Source organism: Ranitomeya imitator, chromosome 7, assembly GCF_032444005.1.
Source record: "Ranitomeya imitator isolate aRanImi1 chromosome 7, aRanImi1.pri, whole genome shotgun sequence".
Taxonomy (NCBI): Eukaryota; Metazoa; Chordata; class Amphibia; order Anura; family Dendrobatidae; genus Ranitomeya; species Ranitomeya imitator.
Genome location: NC_091288.1, coordinates 100,700,777 through 100,713,494, shown reverse-complemented (window position 1 = coordinate 100,713,494; position 12,718 = coordinate 100,700,777). Strand labels below are relative to the sequence as shown.

The window sequence follows — 12,718 nt, the reverse complement described above, 5'->3', positions numbered from 1 at the left end:
AGAACATCGATAAGGGCGGAAAAGTAGTTTGTAACCATACTGCACAAATGCTGTCTCCTGTCACTTTGAATCGATGCAGCTGTCCCTGTCGTGTCAGCAGTCATTGCGAAATCATTCCACAACCTTGTCGTAAAACCCCTCTGTCCAACGCCACTTCGGATTTCTGCACCTAAAGCACCTCTGCCATGTTGCCCCCTGCAGCTCGTGTGAGAACCATCACCGGCGCTGTGTGCTGGGAATGCCTGAACCAAACGGTCTACAAGAGTTGCTTGTTTGGTAGCCAATATTTGACCTAGGTTCTCATGTGGCATGATATTTTGCAGTTTTCCTTTATATCTTGTATCCAGGAGGCAGGCCAACCGGATGTCGTCATCGGTCATCATTTTAAAAATGCGGGGGTCCCTTTTTAGGATACGCAAGGCATACTCAGCCATGTGGGCCAATGTTCCAGGTGTGAATTAACTGTTTCTGCTGGGTTGAGGCCCACTTTCTTGCAAATCAACATCACAAGTGTCCCGCAATAAACCTGTACCAGACCTTGCAATGCCACCAGTTTCTATTGTCACCTGAGAATCATCCTCCTCCCATACATATTCATCCCCATCATCCTCCTCCTCATCCTCTTCGTCCGCCAATTCGTCCTGTACAGTTCCCTGAGCAGACAATGGCTGACTGTCATCAAGGCTTCCCTCCTCCTCGGCTGCAGACGCCTGCTCCTTAATGTGCGTCAAACTTTGCATCAGCAGACGCATGAGTGGGATGTTAATGCTTAGGATGGCGTCGACCACTGCACACCAGACAACTCCATGTCTGCCATCCAAGTGCCTGCCCGTGTATCCTCCCACAAATTTATAACAGCACGCCTCTGTTCGCACAGCCTCTGAATCATGTGCAGTGTGGAGTTCCACCTTGTTGCAACGTCGATTATTAGGCGGTGCTGGGGAAGATTCAGCGATCGCTGATGGTTCAGCATATGGCTGGAGTGTATGGGCACCTGGCGGATGTGCGAGCAAAGCCTTCGCACCTTCAGGAGCAGGGCTGGTAACTTTGGATAATTTTTGAGGAAGCCCTGAACCACCAGGTTAAAAGTGTGAGCCAGGCAAGGTATGTGTTTCAGTTCTGATAGGGCTATGGCAGCCATAAAATTCCTTCCGTTATCACTGAATACCTTGCCTGCCTCAAGATGTACACTGCCCAGCCATGACTGAGTTTGTTGCTGCAAGTACTCCACCAGTACTTCCGCGGTGTGTCTGTTGTCGCCCAAACACTTCATTTGCAACACAGCCTGGTGATGCTTACCACTAGCTGTTCGATAATGGGACACCCCGTGTGCAACACTGGCAGCTGCGGATGGAGTGGTAGGGCGACTGCGCTCTGTGCACGAGCTTTCGCTTCTGGAGGAGGAGGAGTTGCGAACGCTGTATGCCAACTTCCTGAGACTGTGGGATAGGCTGAACTGTCGCACTATGGCTGCCCCCTGTGGACCCTGCATCCTACACATTAACCCAGTGCACCGTGATGGACACGTAACGTCCCCGGCCATGCCTACTGGTCCATGCATCTGTTGTGAGGTGCACCTTTCCACTGACTGATTGCCTCAAGGCATGGACAATGCGGTCTTTGACATGCTGGTGGAGGGCTGGGATGGCTTTTCTCGCAAAGAAATGTCGACTGGGTAGGTCATAGCATGGTACTGCGTGGGCCATCAGGTCTTTGAAAGCTTCGCTTTCAACCAAACGGTAGGGCATCATCTGTAATGAGATTAGTATAGCAATGTGGGCATTCAAATCCTGTGTACGCGGATGAGAGGATGAGTACTTTCTTTTCCTAACGAGAGTCTCTTGTAGGGTGAGCTGGACTGGAGAGCTGCATATGGCGGAACTAGCGGTGGTGGTGGTGGTGGACATGGCGGATTGAGAGAGAGTTTGTTATGGTATTCTTGTTGTTGCCCAACATAGAGTCTTTCCTACCAATAACCTTGTGATTCCCTGACTGCTTTGGCCTTACGACGATACCTCCACATTTGCTGCTGGTGGTGTCCTAACCGGTGGGCTTACAGTGAGGGAAGCAATGTAGCATTGCTGACTACCTTCACTCCGAGCAGGTGAACCAATGGTACGGGACGTTTCGTAGTTAGTCCAGGCTTGCAAGTGCATGGTGGTTAAATGTATAAGCATGCACGTTGTATTTAAATTTTGAAGATTCTCCTCTCTGCTAAAGGTCTTGGAATATTTCTTACAGATAACTTTTGACTGATCATTCTGATCTTGGTGAAAAAATTGCTACGCTACACTCTTCCTACTATCGAAAACCTTTTCAGGCATTGTGTGCTGTACTACTTTCACCGAATGACCACGCTCTCCTAACACTGTTTTTGTTTTTTGCAAACATTTTTGGCCTGATACGGGCCTGCCAGATGACAGCTGTTGCAATGTAGATGGCTGATGCGGATCATCCTCCTCCGCTTCTGAGCTAGTGGCAACGGCACCCTCTTTCCCCAATGGCTGCCAATCTGGGTCAACAACTGGGTCATCTATCACCTCCTCATCAATGTCATGTGCACCTTCCTCAGTGTCACCGTGTAAGGTGCTATAGCGTTCGGGACAGGGCACCATAGTCACATTCGGGTCACATTCTGGCTCAGTAAACTGCAAGGGCAATGTAGTGATCACAGTCAATGGAACAGCATCACAATCTAGCTGTGGCTGTGCATCAGTGCACTCCATGTCCTATTCTTCTTGTAATTGGCAGTGTACAATTTCCCTTTCGAACCCAGGCACGGTATGTGTAAAGAGCTTCACGGAGTAGCCTGCAGTGTCGCCTGCTGCATCCTTCACTTTTGGTTTGGGAGAAGGACACAAGGAAACGTCTTTTTCCTGACCGGGAGCATCCACTGACGACTGGCTGCTCTTACATTTAGAACTTTGGGAAGAGGAGGCGAAAGAGCTAGAGGGTGAGTCAGCAAGGAAAGACAACACTTTTTCCTGCTTCTCCGGCTTTAAAAGCTGTTTTCCTACTTCCAGGTAAGGGAGCCTTCGAGGCCTTGTGTAGCCAGACGATGACGCAGGTTGAACACCTCCAGCCTTAGGTGCTACTGTGCTTTTGCCACTACCATGAGATGCAACACCACCAGCACCATCAGTAGCAGCTGGCAACCCCCTCCCACGGCCTCTTCCACCAGACTTCCTCATTTTTGGGGGGAAGACACTGAACCACAACTCATATTACACCGTCGTAATATGAGGGGCCCTGTGCCAGTACCGCCGCCCACGAGAGAGTGTCCCCCCCCCAGATTGAACTGTGCTCTACCACTTGCAATACTACCTCTCCTAGCTCCACCACTGTGTAGTCTGTGCGGGTAAAACCTGAAATGGCACTGCCAATACGAATTATTTGAAATGATAGATGATAGTTAAAATATACAGGGGCCCTGGACTCCATTAAATACTTTGCACCTACTACCACTGTCTTTATTATTTGGGCGTAATAACGGTGTCTGCCGCTGCATCTTTTTTTTCCTTCACTGAACAAAGCTGAACTTCAACTGTTGTCCCGTTTCAACTATTAAACTGCATTTGCCCTACTTGTTGGGTTGGGGCCTACTAACGGTGTCTGCCACTCCTTGGTGTTCTCCTGGTTTATTTTTCTTGCGCTTCAATCTTCAGGCTTTCGTTTAAATATTTTTTATATTAAACTGCATTTTGGCCTACTTGGTGAGTTGGGCCTAGTAACATTGTCTGCTGCCGCCTCTTGTTTTCCTCTACTAAACAAAGCTGAGCTTGAAGCTTCAGGCTTTCGGCCTGTAACAACAATATGAAACTACATTTGGCCTATTTCTTGGTTTGGGCCTAGTAACATTGTCTGCTGCTGCCTCTTGTTTTCCTCTACTACACAAAGCTGAGCTTCAATCTTCAGGTTTTCGGCCTATATTTAGAATATGAAACTGCATTTGGCCTACTTGTTTGGTTGGGCCTACTAACGGTGTCTGCCGCTGATTGTTGTTCTCCTCCACTGAACAAACGAATGCCGCCTGTTTACTCCTGTTACCAATTTTTAACAGCTTTTAGCCTACTTTTTTATTTTGGGCCTATATCTGTGTTTCCTCCTCATTCCTGCCCATTGCCCAGCCACTGCTAGATGAGTCTGCTGGTACATTGACACAGACCACTACATTCCCCTTGCACTCTACACAGCCTGAATCTGACCCTGCTGAAACTCAGGTTCCCCTTCCCGCATACTATACCACCTTACATGGGACAAAGAGGAAGGTGCAGATGAAAGTGCAGGTTCCTTCAACAGGTGGGGGGGGCATACTCATTGGCGACGTCACTGGCACAGGGCCCCTCATAGTACGCAAAAGTGTCTCTGCCAGTGGGAGGCGCCCCTGCCGTCAATCACAACGCCGTACTTTGAGGGGCCCTGTGCCAGTGGCAATGCGAATGAGTGTGCCCCCCCCTGCTTGCTCAGGATCACAGCACTTGCAAAGTTGAAATACTTACCTCTCCCTGCTCCACCGCCGTGATGTATTCCACATTTCCTGGGCCCAAGAAAAAATTGAGCCAGCCCTCCCCCTCCCCAGAACTTTAACCAAATGACCCCCAATTTTCAATACCTAACTATTATTATAAGGTTAATTAGGATTGACAAGCTTAAGTAACAAGAATTGATGTTTTTGACATTAAAAGGGGCTCTGTAGGTGTTTTTCTATCCTCCACTCACTGCCGACTTTTATTCCCCATTGACTTGCATTGGGTTTCGTGTTTCAGTCGGCCCCCCGACTTTTCGCAATGATCGGCCGATTTCACCCGACCCGACTTTTGACAAAGTCGAGTTTCGCGAAACCCGACTCGATCCTGAAAAAGTAAAAGTCGCTCAACCCTAGTTGTGACAGCACCTCGCCCTGAAGTATCCTTGTATGATACTGGGCCCATCGGACCGCTGGAACACAGGACGAGAGAGAGCCTAACAGAGACATGGCTCTTCTCAGGGACATGGTGGGGATTTTAGAGGCGTTTAGCACCTGAAGGTGCAGGCGATCAATTTTCTCGTGAGGTAAATGGCATTCCAAAACCAGGGAATCCAGGGTCAGGCCTAAAAATCGCTGCACTGTCATGGGCTTTAACCGTGATTTTTTGACATTCAGCAACCACCCCAGATGCTCCAGGGCAGACATTACTTTATGCAATTGATCTAAACAGTGATCCGCCGTTTTATCCACGATAAGGAGATCGTCCAGGTAGGGAATTATTAGAATGTCAGACTCATGTAGGTGGGCCATAACTTCAGCCATTACCTTGGTAAACACCCGAGGGGCGACCGATATACCAAAAGGGAGGGCCCTATACTGGAAGTGTCTGACTACCCCATCCAACCGTACCACCACCCTCAGGAATCGTTGGTGTCCTGCATAAATGGGGATATGGTAATAGGCGTCCTTTAAATCCAATACTACCATAAAGCAGTTTTTAAACAGCAGCTTTATTGCGGTGTTAATAGTCTCCATTTTAAATGATTGTACGGTCAGAAAGTTGTTAAGAGCCCTAAGGTTAACAATTGTTCTGAAGGAGCCGTCAGGTTTACGTATCAGGAATAGAGGAGAGTAGAACCCTCTATCCTGTTCTCCTTCTGGAACCTCCGATAGGACACTCTTATCGAGCAGGTCGTGAACTTCCATTTCCAGGGCCACTTGCTCTGCTGGAGAGGACCTGAGTGGGATAATTGTGAAGAAATTCTGAGGGATAGAGGAGAACTCTAGCCGCAGACCCGTAGCTATTATTCACAAAATCCAATCGCTACTGGAAATTTTGGACCAGGCCGGGTAGAAGGCAGATAGTCTACCTCCCACCAGGGCGACTAGTCATTGGGGTGGTTTTTTTACCTCACGGGATGGCTCCTGATGTCCCCCACCTCCAAACATAAATCCAGTACCTTTCTTCTCTTTATCGTCCCATCTGCTCTGGTCTCTAGCTGGTCTTCTTCGAAAAAACCTTTTCCCTGTGAAGGGACGCCTGTAAGAAGTAGTCGGTAGACTGGGAAATTTCTTTTTCTCGTCTCCGGCTTTCTCCAGCAGTTCGTCTAGGACTGGACCGAACAGGTATTCGCATGGGATAGAGCACAGACGGGATCTGGATTGAAGGTCACCTGGCCAACATTTCAGCCATAGGGCCCTGCGTGCTGCATTTGATAATCCTGCTGCTCTAGCCGCCATTCTTGCAGAATCTGCAGATGCGTCCGCGAGAAAGGCAGCGGCATTCTGATTTGTTGGCAGGAATTTTAACATGGAATCTCTCTGGAGACGCCATCTTCCAATTTAGACCCTAGTTGATCCAGCCAGACCATCATTGATCTGGCTGCGCATGTCGCAGCTACTGCAGGTCTTAGGGCACCCGCTGACATCTCCCATGTCCCTTTAAGCAACGAGTCTGCCTTCTTATCGAGAGGATCCTTTAGGGAAGCCATGTCATCAAAGGGAATAGATGATTTTTTAGACGCCTTAGCCACCGCTGAGTCCAATTTTGGTGCCTTATCCCACGTGTTCACCAGGGGGTCCTCAAAGGGATATCTATGTTTAAAGGCCAGTGGAAAGGAGCCTTTTTTCTCTGGCTTTTTCCATTCCCTTTTGATAAGGTTCTGAACCTTGTCATTAAGCGGAAATGATCTACGCTTTTTCGGGTCTAGCCCGCCAAACATTAGGTCCTGCGCTGAAAGTTCTGGTCTTTCGTCAGCCACCCCCATGGTGGATCTAACTGATTTAATCAGCTTGTCCATCTGGTCCAGCGGGAAGCAGAAACGATTAGAATCCTCTTCTGAAGAGGACGCCGAGGAGACAGCGGTTTCTGAATCATTCTCCCTTCTAGGGCCAGCACATGAATCCGAATCTGAGGCGCTAGCCTCCCTTCTTCTTTTGGAAGGCTCCCCCCGGGACAGGGATTTTAAGGAATCTTTTACTTCCTTCCTGATAATCTCCCTAAGGTCTGAAGTAAAATCAGGAGATTTGAAGCGGAGAAAAAGGCTATGTAATTTATCCGGTGCTACCACTATACAGTGTTCCCATCAATCTATTCCCTACCGTCTGCCGCACACATGACTGACAAAGTCTTTTAGGGTAGGCGTCTGGCAAAGGGCAAGCGCATAGCGCGCACTCCTTGTTCTTTACCTTACCAGCGCATTTTTTCCCCTAAGGAAATAAACATAGGAAAAGACTGCATCAGGGTACATTCACGAAGATCTCTTACCCAGGCAGTAGCGGTAGGTACCGGATTACTGGGGGGTCTCCCCAGATCCTTCTGTTTGGATCTGCGACTGGGCTGGTTACTGCGTCCGCAGGTCTTCGGCTGGGGGTTTGCATGGGACCTCTCTGAGGCTCTGTCCTGCTCCTGCTCCAGCAGACCGACGGTAGCTTCCAGCTCATCCATAGCTGCAGATGGGCTCACAAGCAGCCCTGCAGTGTTCTGTTCAGCTATATATAGCCCTTCTCCTGGATCCGGAACATGTGCAGGTGTGTGGCCAGAATCCATCCCCCCACGTGCTGGTCACTGCTCCACCCCCCTCCACCTCTGATCGCTCCCCCCTGCCACCCTTGCTGCATGCAGGACAGCGGCGTTCCCAGCTAAAGCCGGCCGGCGTTTGATTTCCGGTCCCGGCCCCGCCCCCTGCGCGTCACTTCCGGTATCGGGCAGTGCGCTCAGGGATGCGCCCAGAAGCCATGGACGGCGGCGCCGGCCACCCAGCCGCACGCCGCTACACCATCGCCGCGTGCGGCCACAGCACGGCGGCGATTGTGGCAGAAGCCAGCGTCCGACTCCTGGCTCCGCCGACCTCTGAACCGAAAGGAGCGCAGAGGGGCGCTCCAGGAAGCCTGGCACTGCACCGACGAGGATTAGAGGCAGGGAAGACAGAGGCCCAAGAGAGTGAATGGACCCCCAGTGAAGGGAGACATACTTACCTCGCTGGCTTCTGGAGACGAACCTCCTCCGGACGCCGTTCCACTCTGCACCGCTCACTGTCATGGAGCCCTATCCGGACCCACCGTGGCGCTTCCAGGGACCCGCACTGCCCAAGGTAGGAGACCCCCTCGCTACCTGGGTCGGACAGCCAGCCTAGGTATTGATAGGTGAACGAAGTCATATCTGTAGGGAATCCTGTCCTCCAGGAACAGGAAACCAACTGATGCGTGGGAGAGGTGCCGCCCTTATGTAGCTGTAGGTTTCCTGTTCCTGAAGGGCGGATCCCCTCTCTCCGTGGTGCTGTCATGGACGACTGATAAGAATGAATTACACACAATAGCCTGAAATGAAGAATGAATTACACACAAGCTATAGAAAATATAGGAGAGCACAATGATAGGAAATGCTTGATTAAATAGAGCAAAATAAAAACAATATGTTGTAAACAGATAAAATGAATGTATGAATCAACAGACATATTATTAGCTATGGCGAAAACTAATTCTTCAATATCACCAAATAGGACAGACTCTGGAGGAAATCTCGTTCCAAGCATGAAAATGGCACCTGTTATGGTGTAGACCTTAACCGCAACTTCAATGTGAAGTGGTGCAGTGAGTATTGTTGTCTTTAAGAAATCACAATGAAATACAGACTTTATTTTTTTTGTATACCGTAGAAACACATGGAGAATAAGTAAACTTGTTTTAGTTGTTGCCTGAAGTGAATCAGGATGTAGAGTTACAGTAGGATAGTCAGAAATTATATTATAAAATAAACTTTTGAGTTTAACTTTTGAGTGTTCTCACACTGCGTGTTTTTCTGCTGATTTTTGCATAGAAAATGCAGCAAAAAAACCCACAAAAAATTGCTTAAAAGGATAAACACATCTATTTCTATATAAAAATGACTTGCTGTTCATATGTTCAGGCTTTTGTGTGTATTGTAAATGCTTTAGGCTTTCAAAAGACACAAAGTATTTAAAAGAAGAAATATACATTCTTCTGGCATTTTCTTCTCGAAAAACACTCTATATTTACAATACAAGTCAAGGAGAAGGCTAAAAAGATGGCTCTTGGAAGATTTTTTTCACACTTTTTTTAGCGTTTCCACCAGAAAAAAATGAAAGTGTTTTCTGTATTGCTTAATGGAGTTTAAAAACACCTGGAAAAAACACCCCAAGAAACGCCAGCAGAAAAAATACAGGAAAAATGCTCAGGAAACATAAATTTAATAATATTAAGTGGAAACTGTTTCAGGAAATGCCCCATTTTGAGATTTTTTTGAGGAGTTTTTCTTTTTTCTAAAGCTCTTTTAAAATGGATTTGAACAGTTTTAGGGTATGTGCACTATGTGTGTTTTTTCAGGTGGATTCAGTTTGAAATACACCTAAAACAAATGCCCCAAAAGAACCAGATAAAATTAACGTAAGTGCACAGAAATTTCAAAATGACATTGTTCCATCTTATGGCAATTCTTCTAATTGCTTCAGGATTCGGAATCTTCAGAAACTGTGAAGTGGATGAAAAAAGTAACATGTCCCCCCTTCGGGCAGCTTCTGCTAGGAAGCCCATTTTCTATACTATTGAATAAAAAACACCAGCGGTGGACCCAACGCAAAAACATCTGAAAAGATGCCATCAAAATCAGTCTATGAAAATGTTTTTTTTGCTGTGAAAGATGCTGTGTGCACATACCCTTGAAAGAGTTTTTGCCTGAAACAGTTTTTGTAGCCTTTAGATTTGACGGTGTCAAGATTGGAGCAGATTGCTTCAGGGTGCACTTCTAAGAAGTTACATGCTCTTTTATTTATCCTTAAGTTGGTTTCCAAAACCTCCTCAAGAAAAAAAAAAGAAAAAAAAAAAACTCTACTGATATAAACAGCAAATTAGATTTCTCGTAGAAATGATTAGGAAGCATTATTGGAGAGGATTCACGTGAAAAAACCCTACAAGACCCTACTGTGTGACGATAGCCTTAGGTCTGAGGAAAAATATATCTATACAAGCACAGAAGAGAGGAGACATTTCTCAAACTTTCTTTGTTCAGGTTTGTTAGTCATTAAATTAAAGGTACCATATCTAGAAGATGATTGTTTTATTTTGTTTCTAATACTGCGAGCAATAAAACCTATATCAATAGTCACAGTAGTATTAAATAAAAAATATATCTTTCTGTTATTTGTGTATTTTATCTCTTCAGGTTTTGGATCATCTACAAATTGCACAAGTAATTTATTCTGCGGAACGTCACCTGTTTCAGAACCAGAAACTAAGGCTGTAGTAGATTTTGTGGAGATAAGAAAATCAGAAATGATTTGCTTCCTGACAATACACTCATACAGTCAATTCATCTTAACTGCACATGGCTACACGAAGAATCTTCCAAACAGCTATAATGAAACGGTAATTAAACTTTGGATTATTTCTGTAATTAAACTTTTTTCATTGCATTCAGCCTTTCAGAGCTTGAAGTTGTAAAATGTTCTTGTCCCTTTCCTCAGCTATGAAGCAATATACATTTAGGGCTCATTCAGATTGGTCCGACTATATGGAACTGTCCACTGTCAAAAGCACCTACTATCAGCATGTGAACAATGCATCGAAACAGTGGATCAGTGTAAGGAGGTGTTCACATGGAGTTTTTTTGCTCAGTCTTTGAAGTGGAAACTACCCAGAAACTTCAAGATTTTGAGGAGTTTTGTGTTTTTAGGAGTATTTGAAGAGTCTGTGCTCTATGAATGCCTAAAAAAAATCATTGTGCACATGCCCTAAGGGCACGGCTTGATCTGATGAACTATGCTTTCTTTTACCATTGTTCATTGTTTATCTGGCGAGGGGATGGCGCAAGGATGCACTTTAAGAAGAAGGAAAGTCGGCAGAGGCAGTATACCTTTATGCAAAGGTTACGTTGCAGTGTATCACCTGCTTAAACATTGTTGCAGATCAAGCTCACCTCTTCATGGCAACAGTATTTCCCAGCAGCAGTAGCATCTTTCAGAAGAGTAATGCAGTAATGCATCCTGTCATACTCCAAACACATTTCACGAATAGTTTGAAGAATGTAACAAAGAGTTTAATGTATAACTTTCCCACTAAAATCTCAAGACCTCAGTCACATTGAGTGTCTGCGGGATGTTGGATGCATGGGGACCCCACCTGACAACTTACAAGACTTTAATGGGGTTGTCTGGCCTTAGGCTACAAGTCTGCAGTTAGTCTATGTGACTGCAGACATGTGAATCCTCATAGCGGGTGCGATCTGCATACTTTCGACCACATTCTGACTAGACTGTATCCAGTCTCGCTCAATACACTTACATTGAGTGAGGCCACGCCCATCTAGTAGGCATGTGTCCGTATGTATGTAAATCACATAAGCTAAAATTATAATATTAACATGGTGGGTAGTCTAACATACAAAAAATGGTGAAAATTATCAATGGGATGAAGTAAAAGTGAGGTAGTGCATCCAAATTATTTGTGACTTCTTTCTTAGGGAAAAGATACATTCTGGCGGCATTTAATATGTATCTACAGATCCATCCACCTGGTAGCAAAAATGGCACAAAACGTTGTGCTGTTTGGCTCTTCGGAGTGCTGAAAGCATACAGTAGTCTGAGGGTTCTGAGTTCGGTATTGATGAGAGGAGTCTGGTGGGCTGGTGATTAGCAGTCTGTTTGTGCTGAGGGGCAGCGGACCACTTCTTGCATGGATATAGCCGACGCATTGCTATGGACTTCATATATTCCTGTTAGTGAAATGGCAGAACGTTTTTGTGCTGTTTGGCTGCTAGATGTACTGACCTGTAGCTGGAATATTAAGTCATTTTATGAAATTTGGCGCCCATTCCCCTTGTCCCCTTTCTGCTTAGAGACGCAGTTTTGCACTGCACAGTCAGAATGGAGAACTATTTGCCAGACTGAAAGATAGGTTTCAAAAAGTTACTGGAATTTGAGAAGATGCACTAAGCACTAAGAAAAAAGGAAAGTGGTTAGATATTTTAGGAATGAGGTGGGCGTGGCCTGAGCTCTGGCGATGTAGGCGGTAAGAGCTCTGAGCTCCCACTAAAGAACCCAAAAAGCGACGAAAAAAATCCACAAGAGGCATTTATTTATAATTTTTATTGAGTTATTATCCCTCTACAACAGAATTGGAACATTTTACTGTCAAAAAACATTTTCAATCAAGAATTTTTACTTCATAGAATGTAGGAGATAAAACCGGAGACGACATTTTGAAAAGCGGAGGGATACCTTTACCTATTTTTTTATTTTTTCACACCAGGATTCAACTTTAAGGTCAGTGCTTGCATTTTCCACCTAAGAGCCAATTGGACAGTTATCCCTGGTCATTTGGGTGCCCATATTGCTGAGATTTATTTTTATTTGGGTCTCTTGTGCACTGAAACTGCATTCTTCCCTACGGTGTAAAGGCGGAGGGATACCCACTTCATATATTTTTGACTGCAGGATATAATTAAATTGATGACCAGTGCACCTAGTTTTAACTCAGTGGACAACTTAGATTTATCATCCTGTCATTTTGACACATATATCTGAAAGATTAGAGGTGGCACATCCGAGATTTACCAGTAAAACCCGGCTGGAATACTGCACAGCTTAACAGCATTTTCACCTGAGGTAGAAAGTAGTTCCGGACGCTCCATTTGACTTACTGCGGCAAGCTCCTGCTTCAGCAAGATTACAGATCCAGGAGCACTTCAGGCACTTGCTTCCACGCCGCCGACCATCAATACAGATACATTGCTTA

The 12,718-nt window shown here is 45.8% G+C and overlaps 1 protein-coding gene across 5 annotated transcripts in view; it reads left to right on the top strand.

Moving 5' to 3' along the window:
* Positions 1–12,718, top strand: part of CPO (carboxypeptidase O) — a 600,072-nt gene that overhangs the window by 561,375 nt on the left and 25,979 nt on the right. For all 5 annotated transcript variants that reach the window (XM_069733693.1, XM_069733695.1, XM_069733697.1 and 2 more), the window contains 2 exons: positions 8,470–8,560; positions 10,149–10,351. In XM_069733693.1, coding sequence (XP_069589794.1) covers positions 8,470–8,560; positions 10,149–10,351 — 294 coding nt within the window. The remainder of the gene's footprint in view (positions 1–8,469; positions 8,561–10,148; positions 10,352–12,718) is intronic.